At 37.3% G+C, this 10681-nt stretch overlaps 1 protein-coding gene across 1 annotated transcript; it reads left to right on the top strand.

Moving 5' to 3' along the window:
• Positions 1 to 7492: 7492 nt before the first annotated feature.
• LOC113292639 (cyclin-U2-1-like) lies at positions 7493 to 8567 on the top strand. Its single transcript, XM_026541524.1, has 2 exons — positions 7493 to 7969; positions 8096 to 8567. The coding sequence occupies exons 1-2, from the start codon at positions 7545 to 7547 to the stop codon at positions 8385 to 8387; spliced, it is 717 nt and encodes a 238-aa protein (XP_026397309.1). The 5' UTR covers positions 7493 to 7544; the 3' UTR covers positions 8388 to 8567.
• The last annotated feature ends 2114 nt before the right edge of the window (positions 8568 to 10681 follow it).

Here is a 10681-nt window from a genome sequence, read left to right as displayed (position 1 = left end):
CAACCAGCTTCTTGTATTTCTTCAAGGATGGTTCATTTGTAGTATACTCTCCTTTTATTTGGCGAATAACTAGCTGCGAATCACTAGTGATCCTGGCATTTTCTAGTTTCATTTCTATTGCGAATTTTAATGCATGTATCACAGCTTCATATTCTGTTTCATTATTGTGGATGCAAATTCCAATCTGAATGAAAAAGCCATCTTTATTCCTTCTGGCGAAATTAAAACAATTCCAACTCCATTTCCTTCTCCATTTGATGATCCATCTACCAGTATTTCCCATCTATTTGGTTCTGTTAATAAATCTTTTGGATCTCCATGTTCTTCTTCTACATCCATCATTTCTTCTACTTGCTTCATCTTCTTCTAAAGGAAATTCTGCCAAGAAATCCGCAACAACTTGTGATTTTGGTGAAGACAAAATTCATATTTAATATCAAAATGGCCTACTTGTGCATTCCATCTCTCACCCTTCCTGATCTTTTAGAATTCTTCATCACTGATTCAATTGGTACTTTTGTTAATACCTTTATCTTGTGTGCTTGAAAGTATATGCGGAGCTTAAATGATGCATAAACTAATGCTAAGATTAACTTTTCAATCTTTGAGTAATTCTTCTCTGCGGTATTAAAAGTTTTGCTAATGTAATAAATGGGTTTCTCCACTCCTGCGTCTACTCGCAATAACACAACACTTAATGCATGCGACGTTGTCGCAAGGTAAATCAATAATTCTTCTCCTGGTTCTGCCTTTTGCAAAATAGTTGTATTCATAAGATGTTCTTTGATTCCTTGAAAAGCCTTTTCACATTCATCACTCCATTTAAATTTTGCACCTTTCTTGAGTATATCGAAAAAATATTTGCATTTGTCTGATGATCGCGAAATGAATCTCCCCAGCGAAGCTAGAAGCCCATTCAACTTCTGTACATCTTTTATTGTTGCTGGTGTTGGCATGTCACGAACTGCTTGCACTTTTTCTGGATCAACCTGTATTCCTTCCTTTGATACAATGTAGCCTAAAATTTTTCCCGATGCAACTCCAATAGTACACTTCTCGGGATTCAATTTAATGTTATACTGCCGCATTTGTTCAAAAATCTCCCTCAAGTCTTGTACATGGTCTTTAGCCTCTTTACTCTTTACTAACATGTCGTCCACGTATACTTCTAATGTTTTGTGTATCCATTTTGCGAACACCTTCTCTAGCATTCTTTGATATGTTGCTCCCGCATTTCGCAAACCAAATGGCATTTTCGTGTAACAATATAAAGCTCTAGGGGAAAAGAAAGCAGTATGTTCTTGATCTTCTTCAGCGAGAGGGATTTGGTTATAACCTTTGTACCCATCTAAAGATGATACCCTATCATTTCCCGCTGCGGATTCCACCATTTGAGGAATATCTGGTAATGAAAAACTATCTTTGGGGCAAGCTTTGTTTAAATCAGTGAAATCTATGCAAATCCTGATTCCTTTGTTTTTCTTTGGGACAATGACCATATTCGCTATCCATTCTGGGTATTTAGCTTCTCTTATAATTCCTGCTTCCAGCATTTTCTGTAATTCTTCTTCTATTTGGGAATGGTAAGTTGTTGCGATTTTTCTTATTCTCTGTTTAAATGGTCTCACATTTTTGTTAATCTCCAATCTGTGGCAAGCAATTGTTGGATCTATTCCTGGTATCTCATCCATGTTTCCTGTGAAAATCTTTATATTCTCGCAGTAAGTTGACAGTTCTTTCTTCTTCTTCTATATCCATTTTGGTTCCAATTCTCAACATTTGAGGCTCCTCTACAGTCCCAACATTTATTTCTTTTGTTGGTTCTGCGGCAGTGTAACTGGGTTTAGGTTCTACCATTGGTGTGGGTTCTTTAATTTCTTTTATGGGTCCTTCCCCTTCTTCCAAAATTTCACTGGGTATTCCTTTTCCTTCTTTTCCCCTTATCATATATATTCTAAATTCTTCTTTCTTCTTTGCTTCCTTTACCAATTTTCTGCGAAATTGTTTCTTTTTTGCTTGTCCTTCGTAAAGCCTTACTTCAATTTGATGACATAATTTCGCATTGTCAACATTTCCTCTGATTTCACCTATTCCACCTGGAGTGGGGAATTTAATACATTGATGCAACGTTGATACCACAACTTTTATCGCATGTATCCATGATCTTCCTAATAACATATTATATGGCGATTCCATATCCACCACGCACAATGTCACATGTGTTTCGATTTCTCCAAGTGGAATTCGTACCACTATTTCTCCTTTAGGTTTTGTTGTGGATTTTCCAAAGCCGTGAACAAAATATGTTGAACTGGACATTTCTTCGTCTTTAAATCCCATTCCCCGGAATGCATGATAAAATATTATATCAACTGAACTTTCTGTATCAATTAAAGTTCTGTTCAACATCCATTCTCCTGTGGATTTTATTGCTGTCTCCTTCTCTTTTCGTGTAATAGGCACTGTGATGACCAACAGAGATGTATGGTTCAAATTTTCTTTTGGTATTAGGAATGCAATTCTTTGCTTTTCCCAATCTTTCAAGGGTGAAGTTTTTTCTACCGCCATAATTTTCTTTCCTTCAAAATTTCGTTTATGTATTCTTCCTTTGATGTTTTCATGGAATTCATTAACCAAGCTTTTTGTTATCATATTACACTCCAATTTTTTGCCATTTTCATTAATTATATTCATCTGTCCTCTAACTGATTCATTGATTTGTTTAAGCACTTTCTTTATTTGAATCTTCTCAATCAACAATCTTCAACTTTCGATCTCCAATCTCCCTGTTTCTAGCGCCATTATGTAGTTGCATGAAATCCTACAATACACCCCTCATATAATTTCATTGTTGATCAGCTCATTCTTAGGTTTACACTCTTAATTTTATTGATTAAATTCTGAATGTTCTTACAAGGAAAATAAAGAAAACAATAATGATCTATGTTCTGAACTTTCTCTCTCCTATTTACTTGTCTCTTACTCAAAAATGATCTCTCTTTCCTTTACAACTCGAATGACTATTTATAAGGAAATACGTAGTGGATGACATCTATTCGGTCCTTTATTTTCGGATATGGTTTGCGACATTCTCTCAACCTTACAAATATTAACTTCGCGAGCTCTCTAATTTTCGCAAGACTATCACATCTTTCTCATGATCCTTGCTGACGTAGTTTCTGAAATTGTTCTGCAACGCTATTGTGCAATACCATTGATAACTTCGCTAAGACATAATTGTTGCGAGTTTCTGATCCTACATCTGCAACTGAGGTTGAGGTTTCCACTCCTACATTGTGTCTTGAGTTATTGAACGCTATTTTTCAAGCTCAGATACCTACTATCCCGAGCATTCCAGCAAAGTGCAGACTACACTTTGCACGTACTTTTAAAGCTGTTTTGCAAGGAGTAGTTGCCAGGCCTGGTGAATTAGCAACTTGGTTACAACTCCTGTTGTTTCCTATTTGCACCCTCCATGTTACCGAGTCCTGTCAAGAAGATACAACTAGCACACAGAAGAAGATGCAGGTTAAATCGGTTAATCATGCACTAAGATTATGGTCTGAGCCCAATGAATGTGTTTTGTTACTTCAGGAGGTACTCGTGCAACATGAAGAATGAAAGACAACACTTGACAAGATAAAGAAGAAAGCCAAACCAGAGGATAAGGAGGCCACCAACTTGAGATTATGTAGGAGTAAACTCAAGAATGGGTTATATGCTGCCGCAATTCGTACTCTCACCTCGAGTGGAGTTGCACCGAATAATGATGATACCTTAGTTGAATTGCGGAGCAAACACCCCACTATTGGACGACCGTCTATTCCGTCTTCTCCCCCTCATGACGCAATGATAGCTTCTACTGAGCTTGTAATGAGCAGGTTGAGGAGTTTTCCTAGGGGGACAACTTGTGGAAGAGATGGATTCCGTGCGCAACATCTTTTGGACGCACTTAGTGGGCCTGCTGCAGTTTTATCAGATGATTTACTTGTGTCCATTACTGACGTGGTCAACTTGTGGCTGTCAGGTTCTTGTCCTTCCGTTTTGGGAGAATTTGTATCCAGTGCTCCTCTCACCCCACTCACCAAGCCGGGCGGCGGTCTACGTCCCATTGTTGTTGGGAAAATTTGGAGAAGGCTCGTCTCTAAATATGCTGCTTCCTATGTTATCCAAGAGATGAATGCTTACTTGGGTGATTTTCAGTTTGGTGTGGGAGCTAAATGTAGGGGGGAGGCGATTTTACATGCTGTAAATCGTGTGCTAGAAGAGAAAGGGAATCAAGACAATCTCTCCATGTTGTTGGTGGATTTCTCTAATGCGTTCAATCTCATTGATAAAACGACCATAATGGCAGAGGTACGTAATCTATGTCCCTTTATATCCCGATGGGTTGAGTTCTGCTACTCTCCTCCGGCGCGTCTATACTACATGGATCATATGCTTTCGTCTGCGCAGGGAGTGCAACAGGGTGACCCTTTGGGGACACTTTTGTTTGCTCTTACTCTACACCCCTTAATCTTGAGTATCGCCAAACAGTGTGACTTAGAACTGCAGGCCTGGTACCTGGATGATGGTACGGTGATTGGTGACACTATGATGGTTGCGAAAGGACTTCAAATTATACAAGAGGAAGGTGTTGCTAGAGGGTTGTTCTTGAACATCAAAAAGACAGAATTATTCTGGCCCTCCCCGGATCCTAGAGCAGCCAATGAGGGTGTGTTCCCTTCAGATATAAGCAGGCCAGAGAAAGGGGTTAAGCTTCTAGGAGCTCCGGTCAGTCTTGATGCCCAATTTAATGCTGATTTGGTTGTGAAAAGAGTGCTTAAAACTGTGGACCTTTTTGATGCAGTTGAGAAACTTGAAGATCCACAGTGTGAACTTCTTTTGTTTAGGAATTGTGCAGGAGTTTCACGTTTGTACTTTTCTTTACGAACCACTATACCAGACTACTTGCATGAGGCTCAAGATTTGTTCGACTCTCGACTTTATAAGTTCCTGCGTCATGTGATCACGGGTGATGGGCCTGGATTCGGTCCTTTGGAGCAGAGATTTTCCACCTTGCCACTCAGGTTAGGCGGTTTGGGGGTTTACTCGATGCAAGACACTGCGCATTATTCCTATTTAGCTTCGTATCTTCAGAATCTTGAGCTTCAGTCCGTTATCCTGAGGCACACTGGTATCTGTGGTTTTAGCGCCCACCTAGTACGAGCTGCTGCTTCTTTCAATTCAGTATGTAGTCTTGTTTCTCCTATATGCGTTGATAGCTCTGCCACTCACTCAATGAAAACCTTGGCAGTGGTCTATTTTGACGCAGTAAAGAAGAACTTGACTTCTAATTACGAGTTATCTAAACGTGATTTAATGCGCTGGCAGAGTAACCAACTAAAGCATTCCTTGGATTTCTTAACGGCAATTCCTATAGATGGCTTAAATCAGCACATTGGTCCTAGGCAGTTCAGTGCGATACTTTGTTACAGACTTGGTATTCCCCTATTTGAGTTGGCCAGCACGTGTCCATTTTGTAACAGAGAAATGGACATTTTTGGTGATCATGCTGTGCACTGTGCGAATGAAGTTGGACTAAAGTTTCGACATGATTTGGTGCGTGATACGATTGTTGACATGTATTATCGAACGGGGGTACCGGCACGTACGGAGGTGGACTTGGGTCTCCTTGCTAATAACGACACTTCTCTAAGACCAGCGGACATTCTAATACTTGATTGGGATAATGGTCGTGATGTTTGCTTGGATGTGACTATTTTTTCGCCCTTTGCGGGAGTTAACAGTCGCACTTTGGAGTTGGGACAGGCCATCAAGGATGCTGTTGTTCGTAAGAACACCAAGTATTTAGAAAAGTGCACCTCCCAAGGTTATGGATTTCAATCCTTGGCTTTTACTACTCTTGGTGAGCTTGGGGTCGAAACGACGGACTTCATTAAACGTCTTTGCAACTACATGGCTAGCCATGATGCTAAGGGGTTGGAGCCCAGCTTCTGGCTAGACTCCCAACAAGCTTCTTGTCTGATGTAAATCCTTTAGATGAATTTTGTTAATTATGTTTATTTTTATTATTATTAAATAAATAAATAAAAAATCTTTTCATGGTATGTCTGTAATATTTCCTCCACAAACTAGTTGGGTATTAGAATCACCTACGTACATGTCTCACTAGATGCAATATGTACTATGGTAAAACAAGGTTGTCCTCTAGAGTGGTAAGTTGAGTCGAAGCCTTCCCTTTATCAGCTTTGACATGTTGATCGAAGCATTTCACCGTGATAGGGGCAGAAGTGGACCCGTCAGCCCCTCTCACACGGTGTGCCCCACGACGTAAATTCTCGGTACGTTAATCATTTCTGTCCCATTATATGTAAAGTAATGTACAACCTAGAGAGTGGTAAGTTGAGTTGACTGGCCTTCCCTATATGTATAGTAAAACAAGGTTGTCCTTTCCAGCATTACAGTATCAGCCCCATATCCTCTCCTGTACGGAACACAAACATGTAACATGTAACCACTGCCTGTGGTCCACAGTTGCACACATCCTACTAGTAATTTGCAAGAACTAACTTTCTTAGGTTGGAGGTGGGTTTTGGTAAAAAGATGAGGAACCGACACTATGAATTACCAAGTGGTTTCTCTCCTACACAGTACACACTGTACTCAGTGTCTTAATTGCTCGGGATATCTTGAAAATGTACACCATATGGGCCTCCAAATTATTTAAGTTTTTTTTTTGTTAGAAACCTTTAATTTAAAATCTAATATCAGATCTGCAACCTTCTCCAGTTTCTCCTCCATTTTCCACTACAAGACAAACAAACAAACCCTGATATAGTTGGCAAAATATTTTTATTTTTTTCTTTTAGCAAAATAAATAATGTTTTATTGAAAAAAAAATATGTTGAACCTTATTTAATATAATTTAATACATCAAATTAGAGTTATATTCTTTGTTTGTTGTCCACATTCAAAATTCGAACAACCAACAAACGGCAGTATCTTTTCAAGTCGATTACTTCTATGCCTCCAAACGCCTTCTAAAATGGCCAAATACACTCTCACCCGTCCCTTCATTTATTCAATTTAATTTTTACAAAAAAAAAAGAGAAGAAAATATAATAAATGGCTGTTGTTATCAGAGGATGCACTTGAGTTAAGGGCCTGACTTAACAATTCTGTGATTACTATGGATTGAGAGTAGGTTTATTCTTGAAACCTATTTTCTGTTTTGAGGCATATACTTGTCCAAATTCGACGGAAAAGTTATCAATCGAATTTTGAATTATGAGCGGAACCTTGGATATGCCTCAAAATATGGTTCTTACCCTTCTTTGGCTGTTAGAAAGACATTTAGCAAGACAGCCCCTTTAACAAGACCGGGTCTGCTAATAACGTCCATTTATGAAATTTGTCCCCACCCAATTCTCATTTTGTCATATATAACTGTTGTCAAACACCTCCATGGAACACTTCCCTTTCAAGCTGCTATTTTCAACAACTTCAGAAGCTCTTTCTCCCCCTCTCTAAAATAAAATAAAATGGGTTCATCTTCAAGTCCAATTATATCACCAGGAAAGCTAAGATCTGATCTTTATTCATTTTCAACTCAAGATGATCATGATCCAAATACACCCTTAGTTATATCTGTTCTTGCTTCTCTCTTGGAAAGAACCATGTCAAGAAATGAAAGAAGTACAAAAAAGTTCATCAACTCATCACCGTCTTCGCCATCGAATGATCGAACGCATATTTTTTATTGCGATCGAACACTAGATATGACAATCCAATCTTTCCTTGAAAGAATTTTTCGTTATACTCATATTGCACCTTCAATCTATGTAGTTGCTTACACCTACATTGATAGGTTTTGCCAAATTCACAAAGAATTCCGGATTACCAACACAAATGTTCATAGATTCCTGATCACCACAATCATGGTTGCTTCAAAATTTGTTGAGGATATGTAAGTAATTCATTCTTTTGTTTGTTTTTATTTTCCTTACAATATCTTTATTGATGTGTGTGCAAATCTAATTAGTTATCCACTTTTGTGCTGTGAATATCCACTTTTGTGGTGTGATATGTGCAGGAATTATAGAAACTCTTACTTTGCAAAAGTTGGTGGAATAACAACAAAAGAAATGAACAAATTAGAAGTTGAGTTTTTGTTTTTGATGGGTTTTAAGTTACATGTGAATGTGAAAGTTTTTGAGAGCTATTGTTGTCATTTAGAGAGAGAAGTAAGCATTGGTGGTGGGTATCAAATCGAGAGGAGTTTAGGGTTTATGTGCGGTGGACATATGAAATCAATAAAAAGAGAGAATAATCAGAGAAATAATTTGATGATAACTACTTCATCAAATGTAGTTCATAGTAAATAGTACTAGTATTTATCATGTACCCCATCTCCTTCACAATTTTATTGGTAGGATGTCAATGTCATGTATAAAGTCTTTTTTTTTTTCTTTTTAATTTTAATATGTATTTAGTTTTAAGATGTATAGTTTTAATATGTATTTAGTTTTAAGATGTATAAAACAGTTGTGAAATTACCATTAGCATATGAATATTACTAATCATTATCAGTACATTTTCACAAAATTTACCATGTTACAGTGTAACAAACTACAAAGCATAGCTGCTAATAGGATACCAATTTATTAGGAGAATACCGAATTCTATATAAGACAAACAAAAAAGTATTTCATCTTATAGTAGATTCGGTACCCTATCGAGCTCATATAACAATATTGCAGCAAAGGACATGAGTTTTACAATGTCTTGAAGTTTTTCACTGCAATTCTTAATTCCATTTCTTTTTAATAAATAAAACAGAAAGATCTAATGGACAACTCATGTGCAGAGAGTTTGTTCCAAGAAAAGCCACTACCATGGAACAAGAGACTACATGGAAGTTTGCCCTAAAACAAGATCGTTACATTTCATTTGGAAAGAATACTATATGCCTTAAGTAGTTGGAGTGAGTATGGTCCAAATTAGGGGCAGAGCCAGGTCTTTAAAATTAAGGGTGCAAAACGGGTCTGGGAGATCATTTTACACCCAAAAAATACCAAAATTAGCAATGTTTAGCTTGGGAGCCGGCTGGGATGGGTGTGCAATTGCACACCTATGAACTAAGCTGGCTCTGCCCTTATTCCGGATTGGTTCGTTTCTAGTTTTATTCGCATGCAATCAAGAGTGTGCGGATTTTAAGTTTGATATTTATTTATTGCATCCAATGGATGGACGAATTAGATGCAGATGAACTTAATAAATTGCTTTTGTAGTTCAATGTATGAACGGATATTTAGAGGAAAACCTAACAATGGTGGTTTCAATTCCCGCACACCTACGAAACATAAATCCTTATAATAAGCACCGATAAGCATTAATCTTGCTTAAATGCAATGAAGGTAATCTTATCAAACCTCCTTTCTATTTTGAAAACTATTTTCTTGCTCATCCCTACTTATTAATGCAAATTAAATTTTGATGGTCAAATTAGGCCTTCATCGGAAGGAAAGTATTATTCACGATAACAATATTGGGTAAAAAAATTTCTGGGTAGAGAAATTTCTGGGTTATTGGAAGGAAAAGTAAATAAATTAGAGACTCTGATTGATTTTTGTAGAAAATACCATTAGGTCCTAGAAATGATATATTAGAGAGAGTTTGGTCCAGTTGACCTAGTCAACTGTCTGTTCGGTCCTTTTTCAAAATATATTTTATAGTCTGGTCCTAGAAATTATGGTTTGGTCCTACGATGACGTCATGGATGATGTAATTGTCATTATGTGGTGACAGAAATATCCTTTTGGGACCACATATATAGAAAAAAACCCTAGAAAATATCTTATTTTCAGATTTACTTTCTGTCTCTTCCTGTTTTCAGATCTAGTTTCTCTCATTTTCTCTCCTTTTTCCATTTTTTTTCCTGCTAGTGATGAAGAAGATGAAGATGATGATGAACGATTCTCTCTTCTCTCCATTTTTTTCTCTTCTAGTGATGAAGAAGATGAACGATGATGATGATGATGAATACAATGAAGTTTTGCGATTTTTTTAGGTTTGCTTCTGTTTTGATGATGAAGACGGTGAGGTTGAAGATTCTGCTGCTATTTATGATGATGATGATGATGAACCTTTATCATTTTCACATGTTTGGGTAAGTTTCGGATCTACAAAAGAACATGAAGATGACAAAGTTCATTTCTGGAATGAACTCTGGTTTGTGATGAAGATTTTGATGCTTTTTCGTCTGTTGTTGCTGCTGATGATGGAGACGATGAAGATGATGAAGACGAGTTGCTGCTGCTGATGAAGAAGATGAAGATGACAGAGTTCATTTCTGGAATGAACTCTGTTTGTGATGAATATTTTTGATGTTTTTTCGTCTGTTGTTGCTTTTGATGATGAAGACGATGAATATGATGGAGATGAGTTGTTGCTGCTGACGAAGAAGATGAAGATGACGAAGTTCATTTATGGAATGAACCCTGCTTGTGATGAAGATTTTTGATGAAGATGACAGAGTTTATTTCTGGAATGAATTCTAGTTTGTGACGGAGTTCATTTCTGGAATAAACTATGTTTCTTCTTTCTCTGATGCTATTGAAGATTTGGGTTCATGTAAATAATGAATTCTGTTTTTAGATTTTGAATTACTAGGTGTTCA

The sequence above is a fragment of the Papaver somniferum genome, chromosome 7 (genome assembly GCF_003573695.1).
Source record: "Papaver somniferum cultivar HN1 chromosome 7, ASM357369v1, whole genome shotgun sequence".
Lineage (NCBI taxonomy): Eukaryota > Viridiplantae > Streptophyta > Magnoliopsida > Ranunculales > Papaveraceae > Papaver > Papaver somniferum.
Note: the sequence above shows the minus strand (reverse complement) of the source record. Positions and strands in the feature narration are given on the sequence as shown.